The sequence below is a fragment of the Lepisosteus oculatus genome, chromosome 3, assembly GCF_040954835.1.
Source record: "Lepisosteus oculatus isolate fLepOcu1 chromosome 3, fLepOcu1.hap2, whole genome shotgun sequence".
NCBI classification, from domain to species: domain Eukaryota; kingdom Metazoa; phylum Chordata; class Actinopteri; order Semionotiformes; family Lepisosteidae; genus Lepisosteus; species Lepisosteus oculatus.
The window spans coordinates 50,504,953-50,519,091 of NC_090698.1; the positions used below are offsets into that span (position 1 = coordinate 50,504,953).

The window sequence follows — 14,139 nt, forward strand, 5'->3', positions numbered from 1 at the left end:
GCTGCCCCACAACCCTTTACTGGAAGTAGCAGTTAGAAAATGGATGAATGGATGTACTGTAAATAATACATATTTACATAGGTATCAATTTCGCAAAGCCCACAATGGGCAAATATTTTGAAAGGAAATCTCAACTTTATAATGTCAAAATCTTTACCTTTCAGTACCCTTTGCTTCAGTACCTTTTATTTTTTTTCAAAGCCACTGTTATAATCTGCTTTTATACTCCTAGCTTCTTTCTTACCCAAATTCACTATATTTACACCTCTCTGAAGCTTCCCGTGCTTGAGTTGCCACGTCAACCAGAACACGAACAAATGGAAAGATAGAATTAAATGCAAAGGGTTCTGAGTACAAAAGAGTGTCCAAAACTATTTCTCATCTCAGAATGTTGTGAAACCATATTGGAAATTAAACTGCACAAATAAATTTTAACACAAGAAACAAAAAAAAATCCAGAATAGATTTGTAGAAATGTGAGGCTCACACAGTAGAATTATAAGTACATAGAAGCCTTAGGGAGCCTGACAAAGATATGTTTGTTTAATCATTATGCAGATTGAGCATAGTAACGCTTGAATACACTTTAAAATATTTTTGGAAGCTTTAGCAAAACTAAAGCAAAAACATAGCAAAAACAGCTATATACATCAACATGTAATGAAGAATAAATGTGAAAAACATTGGCCATTATATTTAAGCTATTTAGATACTGAAATTCCCAATGCCCCATATGGGAATTTAAGGACCTTAGTGTTTTTGAATATTTGGTCCATTGTTTGCAAGGCTGGAAACTGACTTTCAATCACTGTCTGCAACTCCAATAATATCATAGCTATTTCTTCCCCCAGTTGACTTTAAAACTCGTTTTCCATAACATTTCATAAAGGAATTTTCTGGCCCTTGCACCAACAGATCTTAGCATTACAAAGCAATTACTGACAGTCAAATTTTAACAATTGCTACAATTTAAATTTAGCCTTTGAAGTCAAGAGAAAAGTATGCCCTCTCAGCATCAGAGAGCAAAGCAGAGAAGCAAAGAAAAAAAAAGCAGTCACCATGCAGACCTGTGGGAAAATCACCTAACTTAAAGGCGGGCAAACTAGTCACAAGCTATAGAATAAGAGAGACGAACACTTAACACTTCCAAATATTCTTAGGGCTGTACTGTTCAATCACTCAATAGTTCATATTTTAGTATTTGTCTTGATGAATTGATACATTGCATAATTCTAGGTTTTTGAAGCTTAACTCCAGTATTCAGGTTAAATGTTCCTGTAATATCTGGTAATAGTTGTTTTTTTTTTTGAAGACATTACCAGAAACGCTAAATGTGCAATATGTTTATTACCAATTCAAATTAGATAGGTATCATAGGTTATAATTTATCCCTGCCAAATTAATGTTCCTCTTGATGAAGAGATGCACCTGAAAGCTGTTAAAGGTAACAGGCATCAGAAGCTCTTTACAACTGGTCCTCATTTTTAGTACACCAAAGAAAAAAGCAACTTTCACTTTCATGAAACAAACACTACTGTCAGCAGTTTTGCATCTTAAGCAGCACATTTTGATGTAAATTGCCTTTTTCCTCTTAAGCATTTATTTAAATGATAAAAATTACCATAGATTTTTTTTCTTCATGTCCTTGCATGTCCAGATGGGTTTTTTTCTCCACTATCGGACAACTGCTTTGTTTTACTGAAGGTTTCATTTTCATCCTTTCAGCTGAATAAAGTGATCGTACAATACAATAACAAATACAGCAAAATTGCAATGCTAAAAACAGAAAGCATGTCTCTTATTATGAAATTTTAATTTTCTAAGGAACTTCAATTTTAATTGATGAGCTACAACACAGTTAAAGTTGTTTTCAAGCAAAGTAATGCGAAATACTGCAGCTCGAAGTTTATGGACAACCTATGATTCACTTTGTATGTCTTGCCAGTGAAATGACAAAACTCTTTTTTGGAACACGAATAATAAGATATAGACTGATCGTGGTGAGAAAGACCATCCTTTTGAGCTGAATTTTAATAAGGCAGTGTTGCACATCTGAATGTCTGAAGGACTAGATTAGTACCAGGTGTCAAACACCCACCCTACGGTACATCAGCATCTACAGTATGTAAGGACAAGGTTAAAGTGAAGGAAAGTCTTCTGAGGTATGGGTTGAATCTCCTCCTATGACTGGCATTGCACTGTTAATAATACAAATTTTGTTTACATATTTATGAAAATAAAAGCAATATACTCTTTCAGAACTGTCATATTTGCAAAATGTGGTTCTAACTAATTTATTTGCGTGACACTTTTATCCACAGTAATGTTTGACTCCAAACATATAAACAGTTGGGTATTTTACTGAAACAATTCAAGAGGAATATCATGCTTAAGGATACAATGGCAGTGTCTCACTTGGGATTTGAACCCACAAACTTCTAAGTTACAAAACCAGAACTCCCAATACTGCTCCACACTTCTGCCCAGATGCCAAACAGCCACATACTCAGGATTTCATTCACTTATAATAGCTGTAAGTTAAATTACAGTTATCAAATTGACAGATTTGAACTTCAGTTAATACTAATTTAATTTTAATTAAGCAAAATGCCATTCCCTTTAGTGTTACAGACAAAAATTACAGTATGTCATTTTTGCTCTTGAGCAATCTGCTGTAAGCTTCCAAATGCTTCTTTTTACCTACATATTTTACCTGAAAAAGCAAAAAAAATCAACACAAACCAAAAAATATATTCTTTTAAGATGGGAAAAACACGGGGGTAAATTTCATCAATGAAATTGCATTACCTTCATTATATATTTTTTGTTTAATTATGTTCCTACAATTCTTGAAATATATGGATTAAGGAATGAATCCTCAAGGAAGCTGAAATTTTAGAAAAACTACAGCAGTATAGGATTTAGTAGGTTATAGGTAAGTTCAGTTTCATTTTGTTTAGCTTCTAATTGTGCAAATGCCACTGATAAGTAACAGAGTTTGAAATGCTTTGCTTTTTGGTAAAACCATTACCAGTTCTAGTGTAGCCCCTGACTTTGTCATTTCTTCGGTCAGTGTCCAGAGTGATGACCCATCAAAAGCAATTTTCCATTTTAATGGAAATCGCACTTACTACCAAAAGATGAGACTACATAAAACTCAATAAAATTACATTGTTACAGAAAATGTCAATTTCTTCAAATACATAAAAATATTAAAAAACACTGACCCTGTCTATAGCCTTTTAGGATGCTATCCTTCATTCCAGTAATTCTATTTTATTATGAATATCAATATAGAGTGCCTTTGCACAGACACATTACACTTACTTAATATAGTACTACCCTTTATTTTTTAGGTAAAGCTGGTACTGTACATTAGGTTAAAATTAAGAATTTGCATCACGGGATAGAACTGACTCTAGATTAACAACAGATGAACAGTCTGATCAAAGAACTGAAGATTTTTTTCTTTAATATAAAAATATAATAACCGATGGAGTGCCCAGTTTAAAAATGATACCTGTGTCACACAAGTGAGTGTTCTCTGATATCTTACAAGTCCTTTGAAGTTATTATTTATTTTTGTGCTACAGACAAAGAGCACAATCTAAAAGGAAAACAAATTTCAGGAGAATGACAGCCAAGTTGTTTCAAAACTGTGAAATTTCCCCCAGCAAATTGAACAATATGGCTAACTTCAGTAGCGCAGATCAAGAACCCCAATAAACATGGTTCACTGCTCACTTCAGGATTTCTTTGCCTCATTTGTGTCGTAGGAATTTTCCCACTTTTGGTTCCTTACCTCATACGACCAGACGCACTGGGTCCCTCCAAATCTTCGAACACATCTACCCACTTCCACATCTTCATGTGTCGTGTACATCTCCCGCAGACACTCCCCGATGTGTGGGACCATTCTTCTCAGCACCTCTCGGCTGAAGATCATGCCAGGTCCTCCCATGCAGAAGTTTTCTCCAGACTCCAGCGCTAGTTTGCCCAGCTCTTCTGTAGTACCGAGTCCAGTCTGCCCCAAGTAAAGAGGTTTACTGCTGTTCAGGGATCTAAGAAATGACTCCAATTTGTCTCCTTTCAAAACAAAAGAATACATCGTTTAGCTATATGTGTTCACCACTGTTCCAACGAATTTCCGCTTAAAGTCAGTGTTTTGGCATCTTAATTCTAAATAAACAAATAAAGGCAAATAAAACAATTCATCTGAGAGCAGAGATGGTAAATTAATAAGCCTTTTTTAGTTTTACTGTCTAGGAACAAAATGCAATACTTTTAAGTAGGGCTCTTTAGTATTGTTATAAGGTAGCTTAAACAAAATTCAATTTACTTTTTGTATGGCGTCTGTTTGAGAAAACATTAACCACATAAGGAGATCCTTTGTATTTAACCCTTAAAACATAGACATTGTATATATTTTAAAAATTAGATGGTCTAGTAGGAAACTGAACAATTGAGTTAGTTTATAACAGGCACACTTGCCCTGTTACAGTAACACCTAGTACGATGTCATCACTATAAAAAGCATAGAGGCAGCAGAGTGAAAGAAACTGAACGTACAGTAAGAGTGATAATTTACTTTCTCTTGGGTTTAAAAATCTACAAAAACAGGTGGACATGAACTAAAAACTACAAAACAAAGGCTTTTAATCAAAACCCATCTTCAAAACAGACTATATAAATGGCACTACCGTATAAGTAATTGCTTTGATCTAATACATTAAAATAGAAAATCTAAGTTGATACTGTATACAGTATATATCCTCCTAGGTTTTAACAGAAGTACTGTACTAAAACTAATCAATGAGTCCAACTGATTTAGTGCTGTATGTCATATACCTTAAAGCTGTGGTTCCTAACCCTGGTCCCGGAGGAAAAATGTCTCTTCAGTTTTTTTGCTCAAGCTGAGTTCTTAATCACGGGTTAATTGATTTCAGTTTCCTATCTGGGGCATATCTGAGAATTTGCTTTCAGCTCTTAAGCGGTCAAATGGGATTTGTAATTGTAATTATCAACCCTGCAGCAATTTCAGGGTTTCACCTGCCCTCGTTCAGGTGCGTTGCCTGATATGTAGCCAATTGTACCTCTGCAGAAGGAACAAAACGCTTATGGGAGTGCTCGGCATAATTCCCATCTGTATCTGTTCATCATAATGCGATCGACTAGCAGGAGCTGTTTAGTCACGAAAAATGACAAGCAAGTTGAGGAGGAGCCTCGCAGACGTCTGTGCAGAAGTTGGTGCAATTGATAGAAAGGGTACCCCTGAAGTGGGGGTATTTTTGACATTCTGCACTGACCGAAGAAATAACTTAAATAGAAGTCTGAACAAGAAAGGAGATCTCTGAAATCTTCAATTAGCATTGGAGATTTAGAGCTCAGCTTGAGTGTAAACCAGCAGGCACAGTGTTCCTCCAGGACCAGGAATGGTAAGAACTGCCTTGAAGAACTCAAGGGTGCAGAATGTCAAAACAAACAAGGATATATGCATTCATATATGTCCTTGCTGATTCTCAAATCCAGTGTGCACCTTTTCACATGCTGAAAGCTTACTCCAGGTACCATGCATATGTTTTATCACACTAAATACACTTCACTGGTTAATGAAAGTCCTGAAGCATGGAAGTCAAACCAGTAGATGCTTGACTTGGAATGCTACAAACCTACTGTATACTTTGAGAGATACATTTGCAGTTTCATTGTAGCCTATCATTCTAAACAGAGGTGTGAAATTTAAAACAATGTATTCATGTTTAAGATAAAAAAAGCTAAGCCATTAGCAATTACATTTATTTTGAGTTCCTTAAGAAACAATAGAAGTAGTGTTTTTGTGCACCTTTGTTGGATATTATTTAGCTGTGTTTTGTACTGCATTAAAGCTAAGGGTACTTACCTGAAATCATTAAGGTAAATGGTTGGGTGCTAAAATGAGCATGGAGTAAACTGCCTGAGCTATGGGCTCCCAAATCTGGTCCTGGTGACCCAATTGTCAGCTGATTCTCAATTCAAACAGACATTTAATTGGTCAGTTGGAGCTTTAAATGAACTAACACTTAATTAATTTAAAATCAACAGATAATACAATTAGGAATTCCCCCACTGTTTTCTGTTCTAAAAAAGACTTACTTAGGAATATTCACAGTTAAACTACAATATCCAATATTTTCAGAAGTGAAAATAATTTGAAAATGTCTATCTAGGACATGATTTGGGGCTCAATAAATAATCAACAGCTCAGCTGGGGAAAAAAACAGCAACCGTGGTTATGAAGATCTGGATGAGGAAACGCTACTCTGGACCTCTGCTCTCCAAATCTAGCTTCCAGCAGGCTGGGGGCTCTTCTATTTTTCAGGTATTTGAACTAATGGTTCACTTAACTGAGCCATTTAACTCTTGCCCAAGTAGTGATGTAAATAGACCTAAAAACTGTATTGGACCATGGCCCTCTGGGACCAGATATGTGTACCAAGAAAAAGTGTTCGAAGACCTCATGAAGTGATTCCATCTTTGATATTTGTTATAATCTGTGTGCAGCTGTATGTTTCTGAAAGCAAGCACGCCACTCCCCTCTGATCTCAGAGGTGTGCTTGTACGAACTCTTTCAGCCACATTGTTGTGGCAAAAGCCCGTAAGAAATTATTTCTGATGTATTCATTTGTTACGTTTTTGTAAGTCTCGTATGTAAAAAGGTTGTGCAAAATATATCAACATCATTGCACAAAGCGACAAACTAAGCATGCAGACCTGGGTAAAATCACAGTGAACTTCTTCTACTCCATTAAGCCAAAAACTGGAAATGCAGTTTTGAAATATATATTATCTTAAACCAATGAAGCAGATTCCGAATGAATTGTAGCCATGAAAGCATGCTGTTAAAAAGCAAGTTGCACTGTTCAGTTCCAGGATACTGCGATAATAATAATATCAAGCAGCAATAACTGCATTTCCACCCTTAATTTTAACCTAGGAAAGATAAAACAAAAACCTTACATTTAAAATAATTTATTGAGATACAATAAATACTACGCCTGCCATATGCAGCCCTGCACTCTCTCCAGATTAGATTGCTAGTGTAATACCTCTTTGCAGATAAGGCAATGTCATGAAGCCAATTAACGGTGAAGACAGTAATGGCATTTTAGCCCCCTCTGACAATATATATCTTTCCACTAAATGCTCCCATGTTCCATTTGTGTTGCTTTTGAGAATACATTTACATTATTGTCGGATGTAAGTTAAAAGCCAGCTGACTTCTATAACCCTTAAAAACATTAAAAAAGAACTTTTGTTCCTCGTTGATTCTATAAGATTCTGTCCTGTCAGAATGACCAGCCCATCAACAAGGTCTTGAAAAACCCTTACCCCCAGCTGACTACATTCAGTTGATTTAATTAATTGTTGCTGGTCTGTTCTGAAAAATCAGATTAATAATGTTAACTATTTTTTCTAGATCACAGAATTGTTGTTTGGGATCAAATACATTTTACTGTGAAATTCAGGTTTATTGAATGAATCACAAATACTGTATATACTCTACTTCAAAATAAATGCTTGACTTGTAAGTTTGAGCATCATGTGTTCTGCAAGGTTTTTTTCTAACGTTGTATTTATAACTTCCTTGTGTGTTCTGCTTATTTAACTGAAACAGGAGATAAAGCTCAACTGTGGAAACTTTTTTTTGTTCTGACCAGGGTACTCTTATGGTATGTATCCCCCCAAGCCAAGATACCTCAGTACTGTCTTAAATTAAGTAAACCCCATTTTTTTCCTGAAAACCCTGTCAATAAATTATGCAATCCGAGTTGTATTGAATAAATCTATGCAGAAGTGGCAGACAAATCCCATCATATTATCAAGTATCTGAACATCTGTACATTATTTATTATACTTAAGCAGCCTGTCAAGCACTAAGAAGGTTCAAACCAACAACATTGGGACAATTGTTTTTTTTATTTAAAAATATTGGAATACTACACTCAAATCTCAAATTAAGGTTGTGTTTTTATTTTTCAAAAGAAATATGAGGTTATTATTCATTGCAAAAGAAACGGAAAGTGAAAGTGGAAAGCTAGAGGAAATTCAACAGTTCATAAAATGATGCTTGTTTCCTTTTTGCATAAAAAAGGTCTCATACGCTACTGGTCCGTTCAACACGTAATGCTATTGACTTAGTACGTACTTTTATATGTTTTTTTGTTTTATTCGTGTAAGTCATGCAACAATGCTTGCTCATGTGAAAAAATCTGGAGCACTTTTTATTTTGTTTAAACCTAAATTAGTCACGGCATACAAGTTGCCGGTATCAACAGTACATTTACGTGTTATCATTTATGTAGCTTTAATATGTTCATCTCGATGAAAGCATATAAGCTTATATTTTATTTGCGCTAAGTTGAGTTTTATTTTAATTCAGTCTTGATAATTGTTCAAATATGCAATGACAAAGTTTGAGAGCTTCAGTGATGCTCTTCGAGAAAAAAGAAAAAACTGCTACAGATCACTGAGCCAGTTTCAATTTCAAATTCCACAAGACATAAGACTGTAAATGCTGAACTTTAACTTATTCACCTCGTATGTAGACATCGTCATCCGCCCGCATGAACCACTCGTATGTATCCAGGTAGTTGTCATGCATGTACTTCAGCATCATGAAGGACTTTTTCTGCGGAGGATAGGAGTCATCGACCCCCGGCAGGGAGACCACAGGAACGGAGATGGGCACAGGCACAATGTCAGATCCCTCGCTAGAATAGAACTCCACCTTCCCAGGAATCGACCGAGTCCATGTCCTGTGAGCGGCTACGGCTCTGGAAGCCAGGTATTTTTTAGCTGTCATGACACCAACGTATAGGAAATGCCTAGGTCGCGATATAGGTCCCCCGCCATCTCCACTGCCATTGCCAGTCCTGTATCTGCTCTCTTCCTCTTCCTCGCTTTCCTCCTGGCTGGAAAGAGTGTTGTCTTTTTCCTTCTGCCACGAATTGCTGCTTGCACTGCTGCCGATACTCTCAGCCACTTTACCGATGCCAGCCACATTACTGTAGTAAGAGCAGATCGTGGATTTCCTCTTCTTGCCACTGATTTCCAGGACTCTGGGGACTATAAGCCAAGAAGCCGCGGTAAATCCAACAATCAGCCCAAGGATCACACTCATCAAGGGTCTCCTGGACCTCACGGCCATGGTTAAATACTGTATAGTTGAAATATAGAGTGTATATTCTTTTCAAGGCTCGCCTAAGGTATGCCTTATCTCACTGAACGATAATTACTCATGACAGAACATCGAAGAAGTATGTTAACAAGTAATGCTACCTAGGTGTGAGAACATTGATCCAAACTACATCCTTAAATAACATCTTTGAAACCAAACTGAAACAAATAAATACATCCAAGGACAATACATTAAGAATCTCAAACGTCTGTCATGTAGCCGTTCTTGGAAAAAATGACTTGCTCCTTTTTATTTGTAATGTCCAGCGCAAAGGAAGAAGTTGCAATACAGACAGAATTTGATGCAACGCTGAAAGCAGGGTTCCTTTTTCCTTTCCATTGGAAAGAGTATCAGCATTTTACTGAAAGAAAGTTGGCTTCTGTGTATATCCCTCTCTTGCTTATCTGTAACTCATACCGGCGGCCAGTTTTCTTTGAATCAAAAAGTTCGAGGCGTAAGAGGGCTTCAAAGATTTCATGCTGCTAACTTAATGAATAAAAATTAGAGCTCCTAAGCTGTAATTTGCTACTTCTTGCTCAAGTCGCGCTCCTCCTCCCAGCCCGGCTCGCCATTTTGTTTACAAATTGACGTCAGGATAAATAACTCTGCTTTTCTCCGTCCCCCTTCTCTAATTTCTCGCCGTTTGGAAACGGGCGAACAGTACGTGTATAAATATTCATTGCTGTGTGAAGTAACGGAGAGACTTATTTGGGGCCAGGCAGACAGAGGGGAGAGGGAGGGGCTATGACTAAGAGCGGCTCAGGAACCTCCTCTTCCCAGGCTGCTATCCTGAGGGAGTTCTTTGAGGAGGAGAGATGCTGCATCACTAATTGCTAACCGGGTATTTAGTTAAATGTTAAAGAAGACAGGATGATAATGGAGAGGCATGAGAATCGATATTGTTTAAACAGAACAGAAAACATAGTTCTAGCCTAGTGTAAAGTATGTACTACAGCGACGCAGTAACACAGACAGGTGACTTATACACTAAGGCAAATACAACCTGTGTGTAAGAATGTACTCTCAGTGTTAAATAAATATGCGGACACGATCAAAAAAACCTACTGATGTATGCCATTAAGAAAGGAAGAACCGATATCGACTAGTGATAATGGATGTCTTATTTCCGCTTAAAGCAATACCACACACGACAGCTTTTCGCGAGATTGTTATATACAAAGTTCCAAACAAAATATTTCCCGTTTTAGCAATCGCAGTTTAAACTCTCTCCTCGGTACCATAGGATTACTTTTTGTTTATTCTAGCCTACAGAATGTTTTTCGGAGCAAATTCATGCTGATTGTTATCTTTTTTTTCCACTTTATGGTCGCTCGGCGCAGAAAATAAATAGACCCGTAACATGTTACTGTTTTTAAGATTTTAACCTATTTCGTTTATTGCAAAGCAACTGAATTGTATTTTATGAACAAAGGCACAATATATGTTAAACAAATTCATCTATAACATTTATAATATAATAAATGTATATAATATTCGGATGTACCCACTGTTTCACTGTTCACATGGTTAATTAAAAATAAGAATTAGTATTTTAGAGGGCTGTCAGCATCAAGAGCAAGAAGTTTCATTCAGTTACATAAAGTAGGTCCCTATCCTAACGTTTAGGCTTTTAGACGTTTATCAGAACAATAAAATGTTATTCATAGGTGTTACCTCTATAGCATTGCCAGCTGCAACATTTCCATTTGATTATACGCTAACAATACTAAAATGCCACATATTAAGTAAAGCTCAGTGATAATACATTATATTTTGATGGAATGTCATTTAAAATGTGTGGTTTTCCATGCCTAATACCAATGAGTTAAAGTCCAAGGTGAAAGCCTTATCTGACACATACAGTAATAACTGTCTTGTCTTTATGGGAACACATAGGGATCAGTGCTTAGGCCACACACTTAACGTAGGATTGTAGAGAAAAATCAAAAACTGGTTTACTTCATCCTGTCTCGGAAAACCCTATTGATCCCAGAATAAGATTCTTATAAAAAGTCTTTCCCTAACCATACTGCCTCCTAATACTTCTATTGTTAGGTTCATGGCTTATTGTCTGTAGTGTTACCGTGGCTCAGAGATTAAGCCTTAAGTGCTCGCAAAATTTGAGTTACATGACAGTATAAGGTGGGAGGCACAGAAACCACAAGCAAACAAGTCCTTAACTATACTGGTTAGAAAACATATTTTTATTATATACTGTACTTGTTCTGGGAAAACTACCTTTGTTTTTCTATATGATCTCTCTCTGATTGAAGCAATTGGCTCTCGGCAATGTTACAGTACAGTACATGCAGACTTCACAAATTGACAGACATATCTAAAATGGGTTAAGATTTAATATGTTCTTATCTCTGCATAGAGCAGTTCTTGTTCTGAAGGTCTTTTTAATCATCTTTCCCATATGAACACTCTTATGAATTAAATTTAGAAACATGCATAATGAAGATATATTCTGCATAAAACTGTAAGCTATTTCAATTGTTCTACATCCACTTTTAAAACATGACATATCATACCATATGTGAATGATGTGCAAACTTTTTAATATAATACAGTATGTAGCTCAATTTTAATTAATTTAATTTAATTGTCTCTCTCACACCTGAAGAAGGCTCCACGGCCGAAACGTTGTGTTCTCTTTCTTCTTTTTTTCAGCATGGAATAAACCTATTACTTGTTCCTTTGCAGCCTACGCATGCTGACGCAGCTACCTGCCTCAATTTTAATTATGTACTTTTCCACTAACTAATTTATGTGAACAAATGTATTCAAACATTGGTAATTTGTTCCTTAAATGTATTTGAAGATTGACAAGACATTTAAAATACTTAAAAAAATATTTTCAAATTCTAATTGTATCATTAAGATCTGTCAAAACTATCCAATAATAAATTCACTTTAAACCCAAAGTACATTCCCACTATTAAATTTCAATTATAAGGTATCATTGATTTTTTATAATAAATATATAATTTGTATGTGATACAGGCTCACTACCTCTAGTACAGTTTGCTACTTTTCCTGAGCAATTTGATGAAGATATAATTGTACTATGACTGTATAACAATGCAAATTGTTAATATGAAATTCTACAAAATATAGAAAACATAGTAAGAAAACACCATACAGATGAGACACTAAACTAAGGTTCTTGGTCGTTAAAGATACCTTGGTATTATTTTCAAGAGTAGAGATGTTAACCGATTTTCCATTTGCTGATATAATGTAGCTTACTTAAATGGCCCTATTTATATGGTCTGGTTCACCATATACTGTATCTGGTAAAGAATGGCTGCCATGCATCACCAGAGAGGATTATTTCATTGGTGGGCGATGTGGGTCCCTTCGTCTATAAGGTACTTTGGTAACCTTTGGGAATCTGTTATAAACTATTATAAACTGGAATAATAGCACAATTTAAACAGGTGAAATGTAGTTTTGTTGTATTAATTAACTTTGATGAGCATATTTTTCATAAGTTGTAATAACTGAAATACTAGGAAATTGAAAAATACAAACCAGTACCAGTACTATATAAAAGGAATGCTTCCTTATACATTTTCCTTATACCAACTGTGTTGACAATTCATCCAGAATTGTCAGAATCAACAAGGTTAGACTGGGAGAAACCAGAAAACAATGATGTTAATGGTAAACAACAACAGCTGATTGAGATGATGCTTCAAAAGTGAACTTGAAGTCTTTATCTGATGTATGTCGCTTTTTGGTTCTCAAAATATACGTCTTTTAATGGAATGGAGAAAAAAATTACAACATCGCTAGAAAAACATGGAAAACATTACGCAAAACTCAACCAAGATGAAAATGGTCAGAATGTCAGGGCTATGTACAGTAAAATAATTTCATTGTCATGTGACCTGACATCTGTAACAGGCAAGAGAAATTAATCTTTCCTTGGAAAGTAAGAAAAAACAAAGGTATTTTCAGATTGGAAGATTCTACCTAAGCTAAAAGAGAGGATTGATTAAATTACTTTAATAGGGGGTGGAGGTTGGTGTTGGTAGGTGGTAACTCCCTTACGTTTATCTAGTAGTGTTACATCTTTGATAGTGCAGAATATCAGGATTTTAACAAATAAATAAAAGGACATACTTTCTGTACCATTAAATTATAGTTATGAAGTATAACAACTTTCTAGGATTTCCATTATTATATGAGAAAACCATAGAAAAGTTCAACAAAATATTAAGTGTTTCTTTGTGTTTCTTTCTGACTCATATCTCTGAACACAGTGGACATAACAGAGTGTCCAATGGCAAATAATGCCACATATATACAGTAATTACTTAATTATTATATAATTAAACGAACAAGCTGCACAATTAAATTGCACATGTTAATTTTTAATCTTTGAGATTTAAAGAATACTCAGCATATTCTTGAATGTATGCTTCCAAATTTAAACAATACTCTATTCTACAATGTATTGCTGAAAATAGAAAATACATTCGGTAGAGTGATAAACCAAAAATCATTTTACACAGTGATTACTGAACCATATATTTTTTACAAGCATTGCCTGTTTAGAATATATAGTATGTTTCAGCTGTTAATTTAATCTTTTAATATACAGTAGGAGGACAACTGGAGAGAGTCTTTAACTGGCCTTCCTCCTTTATTTTGTTGAAGTATACAATTACAAAAATAGCTTGTGCAATTCCACTTCTGCTGGCTAGTTACACACAGAATTAAAGAAAACCATTATAATAATTTCTAGTGTATTTAAAAAGACAGATAATGTATGTCTTACAATAAAATAATCAATTCGAATGCAACAAGGAATATGCAAGTTAACCTTTATTATGGTCCTAGAGCTCCTTCTAGTGGTGATACTCTTTCTCGTTCACCTTACATATTGTAAAAGTTTTAGAAACAATCTTGTT

At 35.4% G+C, this 14,139-nt stretch overlaps 1 protein-coding gene across 1 annotated transcript in view; it reads right to left on the reverse strand.

Moving 5' to 3' along the window:
• chsy3 (chondroitin sulfate synthase 3) overlaps positions 1-9,916 on the reverse strand; it is a 153,742-nt gene extending 143,826 nt beyond the window's left edge. The window contains exons 1-2 of the mRNA XM_006626834.3: positions 8,575-9,916; positions 3,803-4,086 (exon numbers count right to left, since the gene is read on the reverse strand). Coding sequence (XP_006626897.1) covers positions 3,803-4,086; positions 8,575-9,187 — 897 coding nt within the window. The 5' untranslated portion in view covers positions 9,188-9,916. The remainder of the gene's footprint in view (positions 1-3,802; positions 4,087-8,574) is intronic.
• Between the last annotated feature and the right edge of the window lie 4,223 nt (positions 9,917-14,139).